Genomic DNA, 22,178 nt, shown 5'->3' with positions numbered 1-22,178 from the left:
TTTGATTTGATTAGGCAATGGTGACAGCTAGTCTTATTATGGTCTGACACATAACGAAAAATACATTACAGACAAAAGACTTTAAAATATACATACATTTAAAATCAACATGTAGTGTGTGTGTGTGTGCACATCTATCAGGTACACGTGCATACACACAACAAGTAGTTCACATGGGGGAGAGGCGTTGTGCCGTGAAGTGTTTGTTTTTTGAAACCAGAATTTCCAACACATTAATGTTTTTTATATAAACAAGAGGTGACGCAGTCAGTCTTTCCTCAACTCTTAGCCAAGAGAGACTGGTATTCATAGTTTTAATATTAGCCCTCTGATTACATTGAAGAGCAAGATGTGGCGCTCTGTTCTGGGCCAGCTACAGCTTAACTAGGTCTTTCTTCGCAGCACTTGACCAGGTGACTGGACAAAAATCAAGATAAGATAAAACTAGAGCCAGCAGGACTTGCTTTGTGGAGTGTCAAAAAAGCAGGCCTCTCCCCATCTTTACAACATTGAATCTATATGTTTTGACCACGACATTTTAAAATCTGTGGTAACACCAAGTAATTTAGTGTCCTCAATTATGGTTGCCATGGCTTTGAGTTGATGTGGTAGTTTGTTCCACTCAACAATGCCGGAATATTAAAAAAGTGTTCTTACCAGATAGACTCTTACATTTCAAACAGGCAATATCAGAGTCTCTGGCTCTGGCGTTGTATTGGTGGACATCTTATATATGTCAAATAATTTGATCGGTACCTGGGGGCTGAGTCTGTAATAATTATGTGGACCAGACCAAGTTGGATTAAAATGACCCTTTTCTCTACAGATAACCAGGCTAGCTGATTAAAATGACCCTTTTCTCTACAGATAACCAGGCTAGCTGATTAAAATGACCCTTTTCTCTACAGATAACCAGGCTAGCTGATTAAAATGACCCTTTTCTCTACAGATAACCAGGCTAGCTGATTAAAATGCTGTATAGCTCCGAACATATGTTCAATGTAATTGAATTACACAATTAGATAAAGTTGCGTGAAAGAGAATTATCAAGGTTGTTGAATACTGCGTACAGTGGCTTCCGAAAGTATACACCCCTCTTGGCATTTTTCCTATTTTGTCGCCTTACAACCTGGAATTAAAATATATGTTTGTTTTTTTATCATTTGATTTACACAACATGCCTACCACTATGAAGATGCAAAATATGTTTTATTGTGAAACAAACAAGAATCTCAAAAAAATCTGAAAACTTGAGCTTGCATAACTATTCACCCCCCAAAAGTCAATACTTTGTAGAGCCACCTTTTGCAGCAATTACAGCTGCAAGCCTCTTGGGGTATGTATCTATAAGCTTGGCACATGTAGCCACTGGGATTTTTGCCTGTTCTTCAAGGCAAAATTGCTCCAGCTCCTTCAAGTTGGATGGGTTCTGCTGGTGTAAAGCATTCTTTAAGTCATACCACAGATTCTCAATTGGATTTAGGTCTGGGCTTTGACTAAGCCATTCCAAGACATTTAAATGTTTCCCCTTAAACCACTCGAGTGTTGCTTTAGCAGCATGCTTAGGGTCATTGTCCTGCTGGAAGGTGAACCTCCATCCCAGTCTCAAATCTCAGGAAGACTGAAACAGGTTCCCTAAAGAATTTCCCTTTATTTAGCGTCATCCATCATTCCTTCAATTCTGACCAGTTTCCCAGTCCCTGTTGATGAAAAACATCCCCACAGCATGCTGCTGCCACCACCATGCGTTACTGTGGGGATGGTGTTCTTGGGGTGATGAAAGGTGTTGGGTTTGCGCCAGACATAGCGTTTTCCTTGATGGCCAAAAAGCTTAATTTTAGTCTCATCTGACCAGAGTACCTTCTTCCATATGTTTGGGGAATCTCCCACATGCCTTTTGGCGAACACCAAACATGGTTGCTTATTTTTTTCTGGACGCTCTTCCATAAAGCCCAGCTCTGTGGAGTGTATGGTTTAAAGTGGTCCTATGGACAGATACTCCAATCTCCGCTGTGGAGCTTTGCAGCTCCTTCAGAGTTATCTTTGGTCTCATTGTTGCCTCTCTGATTAATGCCCTCCTTGCCTGGTCTGTGAGTTTTGGTGGGCGGCCCTCTTGGCAGGTTTGTTGTGGTGCCTTGTTCTTTCCATTTTTTAATAATGGATTTAAATGTTGCTTCGTGTGGTGTTCAAAGGATTGGATATTTTTATACAACTCAACCCTGATCTGTACTTCTCCACAACTTTGTCCCTGACCTGTTTGGAGAGCTCCTTGGTCTTCAATGCCGCTTGCTTGGTGGTGCCCCTTGCTTATTGGTGTTGCAGACTCTGGGGCCTTTCAGAACAGGTGTAGAGTTGAAGTCGGAAGTTTACATTCAACCACGCCACACATTTCTTGTTAACAAACTATAGTTTTGGCAAGTTGATTATGACATCTACTTTGTGCATGACATGAGTCATTTTTCCAACAATTGTTTACAGACATATTATTTCACCCTATCACAATTCCAGTGGATCAAAAGTTTACATACACTAAGTTGACTGTGCCTTTAAACAGCTTGGAACGTTTTCCAGAAGATTCTGTCATGGTTTTAGAAGCTTTAGATAGGCTAATTAACATAGTTTACATAATTTGAGTCAATTGGAGGTGTACCTGTGGATGTATTTCAAGAACTACCTTCAAACTCAGTGCCTCTTTGCTTGACATCATGGGAAAATCAAAAGAAATCAGCCAAGACCTCAAAAAAAAATTGTACACCTCCACAAGCCTGGTCAATCCTTGGGAGCAATTTACAAATGCCTGAAGGTACCATGTTCATCTGTACAAACAAAACACCATGGGACCACGCAGCCGCCTTACCGCTCAGGAAGGAGGCGCGTTCTGTCTCCTAGAGATGAGCGTACTTTGGTGCAAAAAGTGCAAATCAATCCCAGAACAACAACAAAGGACCCTGTGAAGATGCTGGAGGAAACAGGTACAAAACTATCTATATCCACAGTAAAATGAGTTCTATATCGACGTAACCTGAAATGGCGGTTTGCAACTGCAACTACGGTTTGCAACTGCACATGGGGACAAAAATCATGCTTTTTGGAGAAATGTCCTCTGGTCTGATGAAACAAAAATAGAACTGTTGGGCCATAATGACCATTGTTATGTTTGGAGGAAAAAGGGGGAGGCTTGCAAGCCGAAGAACACCATCCCAACCGTGAAGCACGGGGGTGGCAGCATCATGTTGTCGGGGTGCTTTGCTGCAGGAGGGACTGGTGTATTTCACAAAATAGATGGCATCATGAGGTAGGAAAATGATGTGAATATATGGAAAAAAACATCTCAAGACATCAGTCAGGAAGTTAAAGCTTGGTTGCAAATGGGTCTTGCAAATGGACAATGACCCCAAGCATACTTCCAAAGTTGTGGTAAAATGGCTTAAGAACAACAAAGTCAAGGTATTGGAGTGGCCATCACAAAGCCCTGACCTCAATCCTATAGACAATTTGTGGGCAGAACTGAAAAAACATGTGTGAGCAAGGAGGTCTACAAACCTGACTCAGTTACACCAGCTCTGTCAGGAGGAATGGGCCAAAATTCACCCAACTTATTGTTTGTGGAAGGCTACCCGAAACGTTTGAACCAAGTTAACGATTTAAAGGCAATGCTACCAAATACTAATTTACTGCATGTAAACTTCTGACCCACTGAGAATGTGATGAAAGAAATAAAAGCTGAAATAAATAATTCTCTCTCCAATTATTCTGACATTTCATATTCTTAACATAAAGTGGTGATCCTAACTGACCCAAGACAGGGTATTTTTACTAGGATTAAATATCAGGAATTGTGAAAAACTGAGATTAAATGTATTTGGCTAAGGTGTATGTAAACTTCTGACAGATCATGTGACACTTAGATTGCACACAGGTGGACTTTAACTAATTATGTGACTTCTGAAGGTAATTAATTGCAACAGAACATATTTAAGGGCTTCGTAGCAAAGTGGGTGAATACATATTCAAGTACCACTTTTTAATTAGAATTTTTTGAAACAAGGTATTTTTTTAAATTTCACTTCACCAATTTGGACTATTTTCTGTATATCCATTACATGAAATCCAAATAAACATCCATTTAAATCACAGGTTGTAATGCAACAAAATAGGAAAAATGCCAAGGGGGGTGAATACTTTTGCAAGGCATTGTAACAAACAGTATATCTTACTTGAGCTGGGTGGCCATGAATCCCTGTCTGTGGGGTTGGCTCTTCGTCCTGGTGACTTGTATGGACCCTACAAGAAGACAGAGTCACAGTTACTAGAAGAAATGCCAATTCAGCCAGTCACGATGTGCACACGATAAACACATGATTATGACATCAGGTGCAAAATATAACGCTAACAGCATACACAGCACCCACCTCTGTGGTCTTCTGTGTGTATTGTTGTGTGTGTCCCTCTCTGTCCTGCTGCCTGCGGCGTGTGTCGAGTGTGTATAGGCGGTCCATGAGACTGGCCACCCCTTGCTCCAGTGTGTCCAGGGTGTGATGCTGAGGGTCGTGACCTGAGAAACCATCCCTCAGACTGCGCAGGGCCTCCCTCACCAGCTGCAGTTCCTCTCCCTGCTAATACACACAAAATGACATAAAATACTAGAACTGGTGGCCAGGCCAATTTGAAGATTGTTGATCATTTGGCTATGGCCTTTAACCTCCAGTAGGTCTCTAGCTCTAGAGACAGCTATAACGATGACATGAAACACACATTAAATTAATCACACACTCCCTCCCACCCACACTCCCTCCCAGGAAATGTACATACAGTGCCTTTAGAATGTATTCAGACCCCTTGACTTTTCCAACATTTTGTTAGGCTACAGCCTTATTCTAAATTTTCACCTCAATTTACACAGGGGGGGGAAAAATAAATTTGTGCTAATATATAAAAAAATGAAATATAAGATTTACATAAGTATTCAGACCCTTTACTCAGTACTTTGTTAAAGCACCTTTGGCAGCGATTACAGCCTCGAGTCTTCCTGGGTATGACGCTACAAGCTTGGCACACCTGTATTTAGGGAGTTTCTCCCATTCTTCTCTGCAGATCCTCTCAAACTTTGTCAGGTTGGATGGGGAGCGTTGCTCCATAGTTATTTTCAGGTCTCTCCAGATATGTTCGATCGAGTCGTTGTCCTGTTGGGAGGTGAACCTTTGCCCCAGTCTGAGGTCTTGAGCACTCTGGAGAAAGTTTTCATTAAGGATCTCTCTGTACTTTGCTCTGTTCATCTTTGCCTAGATCCTGCCTAGTCTCCCAGTCCCTGCCGCTGAAAAAACATCCCCACAGCATGATGCTGCCACCACCTTGCGTCACCATAGGGATGGTGCCAGGTTTCCTCCAGATGTGATGCTTGTCGTTCAGGCCAAAGAGTTCAATCTTGGTTTCATCAGAGCAGATAATCTTGTTTCTCATGGTCTGAGAGTCTTTGGGTTCCTTTTGGCAAACTCTGTCATGTGCCTTTTACTGAGGGGTGGCTTCCGTCTGGCCACTCTACCATAAAGGTCTGATTGGTGGAGTGCTGCAGAGATGGATGTCCTTCTGGAAGGTTCTCCCATCTCCACAGAGGAACTCTAGAGCTCTGTCAGAGTGACCATCAGGTTCCTGACCAAGGCCCTTCTCCCCCGATTGCTCAGTTTGGCCGGACTGTCACTTCTAGTTAGAGTCTTGGTGGTTCCAAACTTCTTCCATTTAAGAATGACGGAGGCCACTGTGTTCTTGGGGACCTTCAATGCTGCAGAACATTTTTGGTACCCTTCCCCAGATCTGTGCCTCGACACAACCCTGTCTCGGAGCTCTACGCACAATTCCTTCAATCTCGTAGCTTGGTTTTTGCTCTGACATGCACTGTCAACTGTGGGACCTTATATAGACAGGTGTGTGCTTTCCAAAAACATTTTTTTATTTGTAAAAATGTCTAAAAACCTGTTTTTGCTTTGTCATTGTGGGGTATGGTTTATAGAATCCTGAGGATTTAAAAAACGTAACAAAATGTGGAAAAAGTCAAGGGGTCTGAATACTTTACGAATGCACTGTAGGCGTTCATGACTCACAGCTGTGTGTTGGAAGGCCGGACCAGGGGGTGGGCTCACAGAGTTACTGTACCCACTATTCTCACTCCTAGATGACTGAAGAAAAATAGATATAATAAATCTTACCAACTTTGCAAGCTACAACATATAGATGTCACTTACTGTAAGTGCAGTGGAAACAGTTTGATTATGGTACCATACCCTGTGGCTTCCTTCATTAGAGTTGTGCCGAGCATCATCCAGTTTCATTTGCTGTTGCTGAAGTAGTCTATCCTTTTTTCCAAGTTGCTGCTGGTTTTATAGACGTATCACTGAGATATCTGATACATTTCAACTACATAATCATATCCAAAATTGTTAAAGTTTGTTGAAATTGTGAAAATGCACTTAGTTCCTTATCTTACCTCATACTCATTGAGTAGTTTGTTCCGATCGCTCAACTTCCGTTTGAGCTCTGCCTACAAATATACAAAAATATACTTATATTTGTAACGTGGATGAACAAAACATTTTGTGAATATTTTAATACATAAATAGATAGAGCCATTGAATATAAAGGTCAAATATTTATTCTAAATGTCAACGTGTGTATTATCATATCATCTGACTCACGTTCTCCCCCTCCAGTTGCTCTTTGCCCATGCTGCACCTCAGTAGCTCCTGCTTCAGCTGCAGCACCGCAGCCTCCTGTACAGACATACGCTGCTGAAGAGCATCCTAATGAGGAAAGGCAGATCAAAGACAACGCTAGAGAGGCCGGCTTGCCTAACAAAGAGTAAGGACCCACATATGGATCATTATGAAGCCTAAAACAGAGCACACCACTCTTCTGTAAAGGAGGAGGATAAAAGGGGCTGCTTCTCTACACAATGCTGCCATGAGAACTGAATAAAAGCCAGTAATCCATGTATAAGTAATGATCCAAACAAACTTAAGAGGGTTTGACTGGCAGGTCTTACCTTAATAGCCTGAAGGTGGCGTGCCTCTTGCTTGTGCCTCAGAAGCTCCCTCTGAGAGGACAGAAAGACAGACAGACAGACTCAGAGACATTTCATTAGGAGGGGAAGGTCTGTGTTCTTATGGCAGCTCATCCACATTAAGCCCAATTACCACTGTACCTTCAGATCAAGAGCCTCCTCCATGCTTTGGTCCAGACGACTGCGGATTAGAACCTTCAAAGCGAGGGGATGAGCGGCATTATGTGAGAATAGAGAAATGTCAGAGCTTATAAGGAGACAGTGACCTGGCATGAAAGCAGGCTAAGCAGATAACATAGACTAATTCATGCTTCAACAGTATCTGCGTCTTCTCTGGACTCTAGAGTGACAATAAAAACATTATAGCATGCCGAGGTCTGACACCGTCACATCACAGTGAGTGGCTGAACATGCTGTATTATCTAAAGTGACTAAAGAGGATGGGGGCGGACACAGTACCAGCTGCTGCTCAGAGTTAGCTCTGCTATCCCCGAAGCCCAGGGAGACGTCCTGCTCGTCCTCAGGGAGAGAGCCGTGCAGCAGTAGAGCCTGGAGAGAGAAGAGAGGGATAGATACATACTGTACCTACTGTATACGTAACAAAGTCTATACACCCAGAATATATTTCACAGTATAAAAACACAGAGAGAAAGACAGCCACACACACACACACACACACGGATGTACAACCTCACCTATACCACACGGCTGCCAACCTGAACTGGACAGTGAAAATAGAGCAAATGCTTGGCTTAGACATTGCAGGACCATTTTAAGCTCAGTTGGGCAGGGCGGGGTAGAGGTGGGGGGTGATTTTTATACCTGACATGATAGATTAGATTGTGCTGTTTTAGAGCAGTTAAATCCTGATACCAGATAAAGCTTGGATGATCACAATCTCATTGTAAACTTACCTTAGCTGGAGCCTTGGAGGGATACATCTTAGACACACTAAACATGTTCCCATAAAGCTACACTGAACAAAAACATTAACGCAACATGTAAAGTGTTGGTCCCATGTTTCATGAACTGAAAAAAAATATCCCAGAAATGTTCCATATTCACAAAAAGCTTATTTCTCTCAAATGTTGTGCACAAATTTGTTTACATCCCTATTAATGAGCATTTCTCCTTTGCCAAGATAATTAATCCGCCTGACAGGTGTGGCATACCAAGAAGCTGATTAAACAGCATGATCATTACAAAGGTGCACCTTGTGCAGGGGACAATAAAAGGCCACTCTAAAATGTACAGTTTTGTCACACAACACAATGCCACAGATGTCTCAAGTTTGAGGGAGAGTACAATTGGCATGCTGACTGCAGGAATGTTCACCAGAGCTGTTGCCAGATAATTGAATGTTCATTTCTCTACCATAAGAGAATTTGGCAGTACGTCCAACCGGCCTCACAACCACAGACCGCATGTATGGCATCGTGTGGGCGAGCAGTTTGCTGATGCCTACGTTGTAAACAGAGTGCCTCGTGGTGGTGATGAGGTTATGGTATGGGCAGGCATAAGCTACAGACAACGAACACAACTGCATTTTATAGATGTCAATTTGACTGCACAGAGATACCGTGACTAGATCCTGAGGCCCATTGTCGTGCCATTCATCCACCGCTATCACCTCATGTTTCAGCATGATAATGCATGGCCCCATGCCGCAATGATCTGTACACAATTGCTGGAAGCTGAAAATGTCCCAGTTCTTCCATGGCCTGCACACTCACCAGCAGTGTTGCCAACTAATTTTCAGGCTAAGTTGCTAGAGGCAGGTTGATTTGTTGCTAAAAGTTGCTAAATGACGTTGCGATGTCATTGCATGATAACGTAAAACTGCGTCATTACATAGAATACACAATAACGTTACTCAAATTAACTGGCCATCTCTGCAAAAAATATGATTTGACATTTGTTCAGGTACAGACTCCCACTCTTTTCTGTACTTCTGGCTGTACAATTTTGATTGAGATATGTTGATTGATGTTGTAAGTTCTGTTCAAGATCAAACATTCGTTACCAACTATATTAATTGGGTTTGGCTCGTCGAACCCATACAACTGCTGCTGCAGTCAGCCAACAATGATTTGCAATTTGCTGAAATTGCTGCTGGCCTACTGCTGACGACACTCACAATGCACTTTTGCAGCCAGGCACGTGTGTTGTGACAGTGTGTGCCAGAAAAAAATATTTTTTGTGTCATTTAGAGGGAAAATATTAGCATTTTAGCATTTGAGTCACTTTTCAAAAGTTGCTAAAAGTTCCACATTTTTAAAAGTAGCTAAATTTGTTGCTAGGTGCTGTTTGAAGAAAAAAAAAACGTTTCCAGGGTAGTCTGAAAAGTTGCTTGTCACCCATTAAGCTTGTTTGGGATGCTCTGGATCTGGTGTACGACATCGTGTTCCAGTTCCCGCCAATATCCAGCAACTTCGCACAGCCATTGAAGTGCAGTGGGACAACATTCCACAGGCCAAAATCAATAGCCCGATCAACTCTATGCGAAGGAGATGTTTCGCGCTGCATGAAGCAAATTCTGACCCACGCACCTATCTTTTTCTAAGGTACAGTATCTGTGACCAACAGACGCGTATTTGTATTCCCAGTCATGTGAAATCTATAGATTAGGACCTAATGAATTTATTTGATATCCTGATATCCTTATATGAACTGTAACTCAGTAAAATCTTTGAAATGGTTGTATATTGCGTTTTATATTTTTGTTCAGCATATGTTTGTCTGACTGACTGAGTGTATCTGGGTGGCAGGTACAGTGCCTTGCGAAAGTATTCGGCCCCCTTGAACTTTGCGACCTTTTGCCACATTTCAGGCTTCAAACATAAAGATATAAAACTGTATTTTTTTGTGAAGAATCAACAACAAGTGGGACACAATCATGAAGTGGAACGACATTTATTGGATATTTCAAACTTTTTTAACAAATCAAAAACTGAAAAATTGGGCGTGCAAAATTATTCAGCCCCTTTACTTTCAGTGCAGCAAACTCTCTCCAGAAGTTCAGTGAGGATCTCTGAATGATCCAATGTTGACCTAAATGACTAATGATGATAAATACAATCCACCTGTGTGTAATCAAGTCTCCGTATAAATGCACCTGCACTGTGATAGTCTCAGAGGTCCGTTAAAAGCGCAGAGAGCATCATGAAGAACAAGGAACACACCAGGCAGGTCCGAGATACTGTTGTGAAGAAGTGTAAAGCCGGATTTGGATACAAAAATATTTCCCAAGCTTTAAACATCCCAAGGAGCACTGTGCAAGCGATAATATTGAAATGGAAGGAGTATCAGACCACTGCAAATCTACCAAGACCTGGCCGTCCCTCTAAACTTTCAGCTCATACAAGGAGAAGACTGATCAGAGATGCAGCCAAGAGGCCCATGATCACTCTGGATGAACTGCAGAGATCTACAGCTGAGGTGGGAGACTCTGTCCATAGGACAACAATCAGTCGTATATTGCACAAATCTGGCCTTTATGGAAGAGTGGCAAGAAGAAAGCCATTTCTTAAAGATATCCATAAAACGTGTCGTTTAAAGTTTGCCACAAGCCACCTGGGAGACACACCAAACATGTGGAAGAAGGTGCTCTGGTCAGATGAAACCAAAATTGAACTTTTTGGCAACAATGCAAAACGTTATGTTTGGCGTGAAAGCAACACAGCTGAACACACCATCCCCACTGTCAAACATGGTGGTGGCAGCATTATGGTTTGGGCCTGCTTTTCTTCAGCAGGGACAGGGAAGATGGTTAAAATTGATGGGAAGATGGATGGAGCCAAATACAGGACCATTCTGGAAGAAAACCTGATGGAGTCTGCAAAAGACCTGAGACTGGGACGGAGATTTGTCTTCCAACAAGACAATGATCCAAAACATAAAGCAAAATCTACAATGGAATGGTTCAAAAATAAACATATCCAGGTGTTAGAATGGCCAAGTCAAAGTCCAGACCTGAATCCAATCGAGAATCTGTGGAAAGAACTGAAAACTGCTGTTCACAAATGCTCTCCATCCAACCTCACTGAGCTCGAGCTGTTTTGCAAGGAGGAATGGGAAAAAAATTCAGTCTCTCGATGTGCAAAACTGATAGAGACATACCCCAAGCGACTTACAGCTGTAATCGCAGCAAAAGGTGACGCTACAAAGTATTAACTTAAGGGGGCTGAATAATTTTGCACGCCCATTTTTTCAGATTTTGATTTGTTAAAAAAGTTTGAAATATCCAGTAAATGTCGTTCCACTTCATGATTGTGTCCCACTTGTTGTTGATTCTTTATGTTTGAAGCCTGAAATGTGGCAAAAGGTCGCAAAGTTCAAGGGGGCCGAATACTTTCGCAAGGCACTGTATCTGTGTGTATGGGGCGGCCTAGTGGTTAGAGCGTTGGACTAGTAACCGGAAGCTGACAAGGTACAAATCTGTCGTTCTGCCCCTGAACAGGCAGTTAACCCACTGTTCCTAGGCCGTCATTCAAAATAAGAATTTGTTCTTAACTGACTTGCCTAGTTAAATAAAGGTAAAATAAAATTGGGCCAGTAACCGAAAGGTTGCTGGATCGAATCCCCGAGCTGATAAGATAAAACATCTGTTGTTTTGCCCCTGAACAAGGCAGAATTTGATATAAGAATTTGTTCTTAACTGACTTGCCTAGTTAAATAAAGGTTGTTGTTTTTTTAAAATCTGTGTGTGTCAAGCTTATTGTGTTTTTATATTCATTTTTATTTCTATTAGTTTTAAGATTGTTATTTCAGTTAGTTTTTAGATCCACATGACTACTTTTAATTTAGTTTAAGTTTCATAAAAACAGTTCTATTTCGTTCTTATATTATTTTGTTTCCGTTTTAGTGTTACAGACAGAAAGATGCTATGCTAGGAGCCATCTCACTGGATGCGTTCGAGCAGATCACTTTGGTTAAGTGTCACTGCCTTTCAAAGTGTGTTGCATTGCATTCTGCATTCAAAAAATTGTGCCTACATGTCGACTGCAGGAACTTTACAAAAATCATGTGATCAAAGGTCATGAAGTTCTGACTGCAGTCAACGGCAAGTTTCTGCAGTTGCTCTTCGTCAACTTCGTCCTGTAGCCATCGCCTGTATTGTGGGAGGCTTTATTGTCAACAAATCACTAGGGTACAGTAGATACATACAAATAAATGTGATATTGGCCTAATTGATTGTACAATGTTTATACACATAATATTGTATTATGACTTCAGTTTGTGAGTGTGTGATATGGGGGTTAGAAATATTTTGACTTTATAAAGAAAACCTTTAATAAAACACTGCCATGTTGATCTGAGCCATTCCACTGGGCACACACTGGTTGAATCAACGTTGTTTCCACATAATTCAGTTCAATTACATTGAACTAACGTGGAATAGAGGTTAAATTGACGTCTGTGCCCAGTGGGTTACTGTTGGAAAACCACATTAGTGTCCGACTTTTGGCTGTCCCAGATGCACCTCCCCCAACTTCACTCCTCGACTTTCGTCTGCAGTCGGTTGCTTCAGCCTTACCACTCAAACGTGCCCAAAATCTGCAGTGCTGCTCGTGGTTAGTCGTCTCGCTGAGTCTACCTTTAAATGATGAAGTCAATCTCAATATGATTCAGAAGCTTGAAAACTCCATTGGATTTTTGCCCCGCAAAAAACTATAACGGAACATAATTCATGATGGTTTTTTATTTTACTTTTAGTTTGTTTTGGAGTCTTAGATAATAGTTTCAGCATGGTTTTACTTATTCAAACAAGTTTGTTAATTATTTTATTTCAGTTTACTAATTTGTTTTTGTTTTGGTTTCAGTTTTATTGTACTATATAACCTTGGTTTATGTGTGTGTGTGTGTGCGTGTGCGGGTGAATGCATGTGTGAGTGCGTGTGTGTGTGTTTGTGTGAGTCCATGTGTGTGTGTGTGTGTTTGTTGTTAGTTACCTGCAGGCGGAACACCATCCTCCTGGCCTCCTGCATCTCCTTTTCCAGCTGCTCCTGGTGACACTCCAGCTGCTCCTCCCATGATCTCTCCTCCTCTGGCACACCATGCCCTGTGGCAGGACACAGGCCACAGAGAGACAACACCTCTTCTGGAGGGCACAGACAGACACGTGGACAGACGGAGACAGACAGACAGACGGACGGACGGACGGATGGACGGACGGATGGATGGATGGACAGACAGATGGATAGATGGACAGACAGATGGATAGATGGACAGACAGATGGATAGATGGACAGACAGATGGATGGACAGACAGATGGATAGATGGACAGACAGATGGATAGATGGACAGACAGATGAATAGATGGACAGACAGATGGATAGATGGACAGACAGATGGATAGATGGACAGACAGATGGATGGATGGACAGACAGATGGATGGATGGACAGACAGATGGATAGATGGACAGACAGATGGATAGATGGACAGACAGATGGATAGATGGACAGACAGATGGATAGATGGACAGACAGATGGATGGATGGACAGACAGATGGATAGATGGACAGATAGATGGATAGATGGACAGACGGACGGACGGACGGACGGACGGATAGATGGACAGACAGATGGATAGATGGACAGACAGATGGATAGATGGACGGATAGATGGACAGACAGATGGATAGATGGACAGACAGATGGATAGATGGACAGACAGATGGATGGATGGACAGACAGATGGATGGACAGACAGACAGATGGATAGATGGACAGACAGATGGATAGATGGACAGACAGATGGATAGATGGACAGACAGATGGATAGATGGACAGACAGATGGATAGATGGACAGATAGATGGACAGACAGATGGATAGATGGACAGACAGATGGATAGATGGACAGACAGATGGATAGATGGACAGAGACAGAAACAGACCGGGCATGATAAAACATCCTTTTTGTAGCAGATTAATCAAATGGAAACAGATCTCAGCACGAGAAAATGGATGTGCAGCCAACCTGTATCAGATTTCCTTTCCGTCAACTCTGATTTGTTATCCCCAGGCTCGGCATGGTCTTCAGATTGAGCTGAGATAAATGCTTCTTTAGGAGTGTCTGTGGACTGAGCGATGATGTACTCTTCTTTAGGGGAGTGTGCAGGGCTGGCTGAACTGAGGCTGCAACAGATGGTGCGAAAAGACAGGAATAAGGAATGAGTTTGTTTGCTGCTGAGCCAAATAAAAAGAAACAGTAAATAAATATAAAAGGAAGACATTATTCTTCTTGAAATTACACATACTGTACATAAATGCCATCTGGACTAAGCAATATTTCAACTGAATGATACACTGTGAACATACACTCCCTCCATATTTATTTGGACAGTGAAGCTAAAACTTTAAATTTAGCTCTATACTCCAGCATTTTGGACTTGAGATCAAGTATTTCATATGCAACTGACAGTATGTATGAAAATACACTCAAATAAGAGGTGACATTCTGTACAGTGGCCTAATATTAAACATTTGATATCAAATCCAAAATGCTGGAATATAGAGCCAAACTAAACGTTTTAGCTTCACTGTCCAAATAAATATGGAGGGAGTGAAAGTAAACACAGAGATGGACTTTGTTTGTTCATTCATTCATTCAACTTGATTGACACAAACATAAGTGACTGTTTGTATAAAGTTTTACTTAAATTAGAATACACTTTACAGGCAACAGAAGACACATGGGACACATTGAGTCACAATTATTTCAAAAAGTAAAATAGGGGCAGGATTTAGAAACATGCTGTTTTAGTGTTTTGGGGATGAACACATTCTTAGGATAATTTTTTCCTCAGGGGACATCAGTTCAAAACTAACAATGATTTCAATGTCTCTGAGAGGATTATTTCCTCTTTCAGCATGTATTGAGTCTGTTATATACTGAGTCTGTAAGGTACTGGGTCTGTTAGGTACGGAGTCTGTTAGGTACTGGGTCTGTTATATAGTCATTATCTTAGGTACTGAGTTTGTTAGGTACTGGGTCTGTTATATTGTCAGTCTGTTAGGTACTGGGTCTGTTATATAGTCAGTCTGTTAGGTCCTGGGTCTGTTAGGTACTGGTTCTGTTATATAGTCAATCTGTTAGGTACTGGATCTGTTAGGTTCTGGGTCTGTTAGGTACTGAGTCTGTTAGGAACTGAGTCTGTTATATAGTCAGTCTATTAGGTACTGGGTCTGTTATGTACTGAGTTTGATAGGTACTGGATCTGTTATAAAGTCAGTCTGTTAGGTACTGGGTCTGTTATGTACTGAGTCTGTTACGTACTGTGTATGTTATGTAGTCAGTCTGTTAGGTACTGGGTCTGTTATGTAGTCAGTCTGTATGTTATGATGAGGTCTAGGCCTCTTGTCATGTTCCCTCTTCTGTGTTTTCTAGAAATGCGATCATGTGTACTATGACCCCAGGCATTGGAAATGGCTCTCAGATGGGGGATTCCAAGATCCGTTTCTTAGTATCTGTGGGAAAACAACCATGCTTCTGTCTGTGTTATAAAGTCATTTGCCAGACAAGGGATAAACTACACCACTATTCAGGGCAGTATGTCTGTTTAATGTATTTGAAATATGTATTTCAATTACTTTTTTTGCGTATTTTGTCATTTGTATTTCACTGGCATGTACTACAGTCCGATCTATTTTATAACAAGATACTTTAGAGCATGATTTATTTTGGTTTTTTGCCTACTTGAAATGTATTTTTTGTATTTTGATAGACTTATGTATTTCATATTTTATTTTTATAAATTGTTGGGGGTATTTTATGACAAGATACATTTTGATGTATCTTTACCCATCTCTACAGCCGTTCACATTTTGATGTATCTTTACCCATCTCTACAGCCATTCACATTTTGATGTATCTTTACCCATCTCTACAGCCATTCACATTTTGATGTATCTTTACCCATCTCTACAGCCATTCACATTTTGATGTATCTTTACCCATCTCTACAGCCATTCACATTTTGATGTATCTTTACCCATCTCTACAGCCATTCACATTTTGATGTATCTTTACCCATCTCTACAGCCATTCACATTTTGATGTATCTTTACCCATCTCTACAGCCATTCACATTTTGATGTATCTTTACCCATCTCTACAGCCATTCACATTTTGATGTATCTTTACCCATCTCTACAGCCATTCACATTTTGATGTATCTTTACCCATCTCTACAGCCATTCACATTTTGATGTATCTTTACCCATCTCTACAGCCATTCACATTTTGATGTATCTTTACCCATCTCTACAGCCATTCACATTTTGATGTATCTTTACCCATCTCTACAGCCATTCACATTTTGATGTATCTTTACCCATCTCTACAGCCATTCACATTTCTATTCAAATATTATGGTCTCATTCGGGGATTAATAATAATATCTAACATGCTTTGCAAGTGTTCATTTTTACCCTTCACATTAGCATTTTGGTCATTTAGCTTCTATAGCAACTTACAGTCAGTGCATTCAACTAATGTAGAAAGAGGTAAACAAGCACATTAAAACAGTGATAGCAAGTAAAACACTTTTACCATTACTGAAAATGTTGTTGAGGTTAAGGGAGTACTTGCAAATGTATTTTGTATTTTGAATATTCAAGATACAATACTTGTATTTTAAATCAATGCTTTGCAAAAGTATGATGTATTTTATTTTAATACCTTGGTCTTCATGGTATTTTGTAATTGTATTTTGTCATGTTTGCCCATCTCTGCCACTATTCAACATAAGACCCTTGGGCATAACATGTTGAAAAGGGGAGAGAGACTATGTTTGAACCTTTCTGCAAGATTGGTGGATGATGATGGATTGCATGTATGTATCCATATGTTACTTGGTGTGAAGAGGAATGTTGACATGAGTAATTAGACTCACATTACAGCCTGTGTGTGAGATGAATATCTGGTTTAATGTAGTGTTAGGATGGCATCTGTCTTTTTGCATTTAAAAAAACAACATTGCATGACTAAATTTGAGAGCTGCGACCGTATAACTGCCCTGGCTTGATCTGTCCCTTTTGCAAACCATGTAATTAGATGGACTTGGGGTTGCTATAGGGAAAGAATACTACACATTGTTTTTACTTTAACGGCAATTCCATGATAAAAGAGAAATGCTGAGAATTAGATTTTTCACTTAAAAATGTATGTAAAAAAAAAAAAAGATTGTCAAATTAAACAAACTGTACAACTAGGTTTGTTAGTGTTAGTGAATGATTAAAGGGTAGATAAACGTAAACTATATGGTAACAGAGTGATCGTGAGGTAACAGAGTGATGTTCAGTGGACATTGTTAAAAGTAGTCCTTGTGCATATAGTTATGTGGTTTGTTTTACTTTGCAATCACTGGTTTTTATTTGACATACATTTTAAAGTGAAAAATCGGAGTCTCAGCATCACTCTGTTACCATGGAATTGACGTTTATCCACCCTTTATCCATTCACTAACACTGTGAACAGTGGGAGATGTATGGGGGTTAATTGGGCCACAGGTGGGTCTGTATGTGCTCTCTTACTGTGCCTCAGCTATAAATTATTAATACTGTATGTGGAGGCAGGTACCATATAATGCTTGCTTAGATTGATATGTAATTGAGTTGGTAGGGATGTATAGTAGATACAGTATGATGACATGAATAGAATTGTGAGAATTATGTTATATACAGTGCATTCGGGAAAGTATTCAGACTCCTTGACTTTTTCCACATTTTGTAACGTTACAGCCTTATTCTAAAATTGATTAAATTGTTTTTTTCCCTCATAAATCTACACACAATACCCCATAATGACAAAGCAAAACAGGTTTTTAGACACATTTGCATAAGTATTCAGACCCTTTACTCAGTACGTTGTTGAAACACCTTTGGCAGCAATTACAGCCTCGAGTCTTCTTGGGTATGACACTACAAGCTTGGCAAACCTGTATTTTTTGCAGATCCTCTCAAGCTCTGTCAGGTCCTTGCTGCTGAAAAACATCCCCACAGCAAGATGCTGCCACAACCATGCTTCCCCGTAGGGATGGTTTTTATTTTATTTTATTTGTTTAACCTTTATTTATTTAGGCAGGTAGCACCACAACATGACAACAACATGGTAGCAACACAACATGGTAGCACCACAACATGACCACAACATGGTAGCAACACAAAAATGGGAGCAGCACAAGCATGGTGCAAAGGGCAATAATGTAGAGACAACAATACATCACGCGAAGCAGCCACAACTGTCAGTAAGAGTGTCCATGATTGAGTCTTTGAATGAAGAGACAGATATAAAACTGTCCAATTTGAGTGTTTGTTGGGGCTCGTTCCAGTCGCTAGCTGCAGCGAACTGAAAGAGGAGCGACCCAGGGCGAACCAGTGCTTTGGGGACCTTGAACAGAATGTGACTGGCAGAACGGGTGTTGTATGTGGATGATGAGGGCTGCAGTAGGTATCTCAGATAGGGGGGAGTGAGGCCTAAGAGGGTTTTATAAATAATCATCAACCAGTGGGTCTTGCGACAGGTATACAGAGATGACCAGTTTACAGAGGAGTATAGAGTGCCGTGATGTGTCCTATGAGGAGCATTGGTGGCAAATCTGATGGCCGAATGGTAACATCTAGGTATTGGCCAGGTGATAAGGCCAGGTTTCCTCCAGACGTGACACTTGGCATTCAGCGAAAGAGTTCAATCTTGGTTTCATCATAGCATAGAATCTTGTTTCTCATGTTCTGAGAGTCCTTCAGGTGCCTTTTAGCAAACTACAAGCGGGCCGTCATGTGCCTTTTACTGAGGAGTGGCTTCCGTCTGGCCACTCTACCATAGAGACCTGATCGGTGGAGTGCTGCAGAGATGGTTGTCCTTCTGGAAGGTTCTTCCATCTCCACAGAGGAACTCTAGAGCTCCGTCAGAGTGACCATCAGGTTCCTGACCAAGGCCCTTCTCCCCCAATTGCTCAGTTTGGCAGGGCGGCCAGCTCTAGGAGGAGTCTTGGTGGTTCCAAACTTCTTCCATTTAAGACTGATGGCGGCCACTGTGTTCTTGGGGACCTTCAATGCTGCAGACATTTGGTACCCTTCCCCAGATCTGTGCCTCGACACAATCCTGTCTCTGAGCTCTACGGACAATTCCTTCAACCTCATGGCATGGTTTTTGCTCTGACATGCACTGTCAACTGTGGGACCTTATATAGACAGGTGTGTGCCTTTCCAAATCATGTCCAATCCATTGACTTAACCACAGGTGGACTCCAATCATGTTGTAGAATCATCTCAAAGATGATCAATGGAAACAGGATGCACCTGAGCTCAAATTTTAGTCTCATAGCAAAGACTCTGAAAACTTACTGTATGTGAATAAGGTATTTCTGTTTTTATTTTATTGTATTTTTTGCTAACATTTCTAAAACCCTGTTTTCGCTTTGTCAGTATGGGATATTGTGTGAAGAATGATGAGGAAAATGTTTTATTTAATCCATTTTAGAATAAGGCTGTAATGTAACATTTTTGGGAAAAGTGAAGGGGTCTGAATACTTTCCAAATGCACTGTACCATCATACTCAGGAAGTTTGGAAAATGTTCTGTCATAAGGGGCCTACTTTGATGATTCTACTGAGCTACAGAGAAACAAGGACAGCCGGTTTCATCTTATCTGATTCTACTGAAGTGATTATCCCTAAGTACTCCACTGCAACTCATTTCAAATCATCTTGGAATAAGAACTGCAGGCAAAGACGTATGAAGTACATGCCAACCAATGTTCTGTATAAACCACTCTTATCGCGGCACCGCCCTTCCTTTGCCCTGGGTGCAGTTTGTTATAGCTACATGTGGTAATTTCTGTGGATTTCCCTTAAAGGATGTACCCTGCTGATCTGTTGTGCCAACTGAAACAACAACATACAGTAGAGATACCAAAATTAGCCACTGAGATTAGCAAGAGATGAGCTTCACTTCAGCATATCTGGTCTTTGCATGTCTTTTGTAATCCCTTTATTTTATATTATTTAACCTTTATTTAACCAGGAAGGGCTCATTGAGATTAAAATATATTTTTCAAGAGCGCCCTGGCCAAGATAGGCAGCACCAAGTCATTACAAAAAAAATTACAGACAGACAACATGAAAAACTACAAGTAATCTAGTAAAAACCATTGAATACACAAGAGTATGAAACAGCAAATTAAAAACATTGACAGGTCAGGGAATCAGCCCCAAAATCCTTCATCAGTGATTTAAAAACACCAATCGGGACAAGTTCTTCCAGTTTAAAAGTATTTTGTGAGGTGTTGCAAGACGATGGCGCAGAGTACATAAAAGCCCTTTTACCAAATTCAGTTCGGACGTTTGGAACAGTTAGCAGGATAAAGTCCAGCGAACGAAGAGTACCCACGACATTTCTGAACAATAAAAATGCCCAAATAAAAAGGTAGTAAACCCAAAATGGCTTTGTAAATAAAAGTATACCAGTGGCTGAGCCTACGAGTGACTAGAGAAGGCCAGCCAACCCTGGTATACAAAGTGCAGTGGTGCGTAAGGGTTTTGCAATTTAAAATAAATCTCAAAGTGCCATGGTAAAGAGTGTCAATTGATCTCAAACACTGAGCGGAAGCATTCATATACACTGCTCAAAAAAATAAAGGGAACACTTAAACAACACAATGTAACTCCAAGTCAATCACACTTCTGTGAAATCAAACTGTCCACTTAGGAAGCAACACTGATTGACAATAAATTCCACATGCAGTTGTGCAAATGGAATAGACAACAGGTGGAAATTATAGGCATTTAGCAAGACACCACCAATAAAGGAGTTGTTCTGCAGGTAGGGACCACAGACCACTTCTCAGTTCCTATGCTTCCTGGCTGATGTTTTGGTCACTTTTGAATGCTTGCGGTGCTTTCACTCTAGTGGTAGCATGAGACGGAGTCTACAACCCACACAAGTGGCTCAGGTAGTGCAGCTCATCCAGGATGGCACATCAATGCGAGATGTGGCAAGAAGGTTTGCTGTGTCTGTCAGCGTAGTGTCCAGAGCATGGAGGCGCTACCAGGAGACAGGCCAGTACATCAGGAGACGTGGAGGAGGCCGTAGGAGGGCAACAACCCAGCAGCAGGACCGCTACCTCTGCCTTTGTGCAAGGAGGAGCAGGAGGAGCACTGCCAGAGCCCTGCAAAATGACCTCTAGCAGGCCACAAATGTGCATGTGTCTGCTCAAACGGTCAGGAACAGACTCCATGAGGGTGGTATGACGTCCACAGGTGGGGGTTGTGCTTACAGCCCAACATCGTGCAGGACGTTTGGCATTTGCCAGAGAACACCAAGATTGGCAAATTTGCCACTGGCGCCCTGTGCTCTTCACAGATGAAAGCAGGTTCACACTGAGCACATGTGACACACGTGACAGTCTGGAGACGCCATGGAGAACGTTCTGCTGCCTGCAACATCCTCCATGCTGGAGACTGACCCACCGCCGGTTTGGCGGTGGGTCAGTCATGGTGTGGGGTGGCATTTCTTTGGGGGGGCACACAGCCCTCCATGTGCTCGCCAGAGGTAGCCTGACTGCCATTAGGTACCGAGATGAGATCCTCAGACCCCTTGTGAGACCATAAGCTGGTGTGGTTGGCCCTGGGTTTCTCCTAATGCAAGACAATGCTAGACCTCATGTGGCTGGAGTGTGTCAGCAGTTCCTGCAAGAGGAAGGCATTGATGCTATGGATTGGCCCGCCCGTTCCCCAGACCTGAATCCAATTGAGCACATCTGGGACATCATGTCTCGCTCCATCCACCAATGCCACGTTGCACCACAGACTGTCCAGGAGTTGGCGGATGCTTTAGTCCAGATCTGGGAGAGATCCCTCAGGAGACCATCCGCCACCTCATCAGGAGCATGCCCAGGCGTTGTATGGAGGTCATACAGGCAAGTGGAGGCCACACACACTACTGAGCCTCATTTTGACTTGTTTTAAGGACATTACATCAAAGTTGGATCAGCCTGTAGTGTGGTTTTCCACTTTAATTTTGAGTGTGACTCCAAATCCAGACCTCCATGGGTTGCTAAAATTGATTTCCATTGATATTTTTTGTGTGGTTTTGTTGTCAGCACATTCAACTATGTA

The 22,178-nt window shown here is 41.7% G+C and overlaps 1 protein-coding gene across 3 annotated transcripts in view; it reads right to left on the bottom strand.

Moving 5' to 3' along the window:
- LOC139382696 (dixin-A-like) overlaps nucleotides 1-22,178 on the bottom strand; it is a 30,906-nt gene that overhangs the window by 5,650 nt on the left and 3,078 nt on the right. For 2 of the 3 annotated variants that reach the window (XM_071126789.1, XM_071126791.1), the window contains exons 2-12: nucleotides 14,039-14,196; nucleotides 13,006-13,154; nucleotides 7,514-7,603; nucleotides 7,196-7,249; nucleotides 7,037-7,087; nucleotides 6,690-6,794; nucleotides 6,482-6,535; nucleotides 6,279-6,368; nucleotides 6,099-6,173; nucleotides 4,413-4,616; nucleotides 4,218-4,284 (exon numbers count right to left, since the gene is read on the bottom strand). In XM_071126789.1, coding sequence (XP_070982890.1) covers nucleotides 4,218-4,284; nucleotides 4,413-4,616; nucleotides 6,099-6,173; nucleotides 6,279-6,368; nucleotides 6,482-6,535; nucleotides 6,690-6,794; nucleotides 7,037-7,087; nucleotides 7,196-7,249; nucleotides 7,514-7,603; nucleotides 13,006-13,154; nucleotides 14,039-14,196 — 1,097 coding nt within the window. The remainder of the gene's footprint in view (nucleotides 1-4,217; nucleotides 4,285-4,412; nucleotides 4,617-6,098; nucleotides 6,174-6,278; nucleotides 6,369-6,481; nucleotides 6,536-6,689; nucleotides 6,795-7,036; nucleotides 7,088-7,195; nucleotides 7,250-7,513; nucleotides 7,604-13,005; nucleotides 13,155-14,038; nucleotides 14,197-22,178) is intronic. The other variant, XM_071126790.1, reaches the window with a different exon arrangement.

This window comes from Oncorhynchus clarkii, chromosome 24, assembly GCF_045791955.1.
Source record: "Oncorhynchus clarkii lewisi isolate Uvic-CL-2024 chromosome 24, UVic_Ocla_1.0, whole genome shotgun sequence".
NCBI classification, from domain to species: domain Eukaryota; kingdom Metazoa; phylum Chordata; class Actinopteri; order Salmoniformes; family Salmonidae; genus Oncorhynchus; species Oncorhynchus clarkii.
Note: the sequence above shows the minus strand (reverse complement) of the source record. Positions and strands in the feature narration are given on the sequence as shown.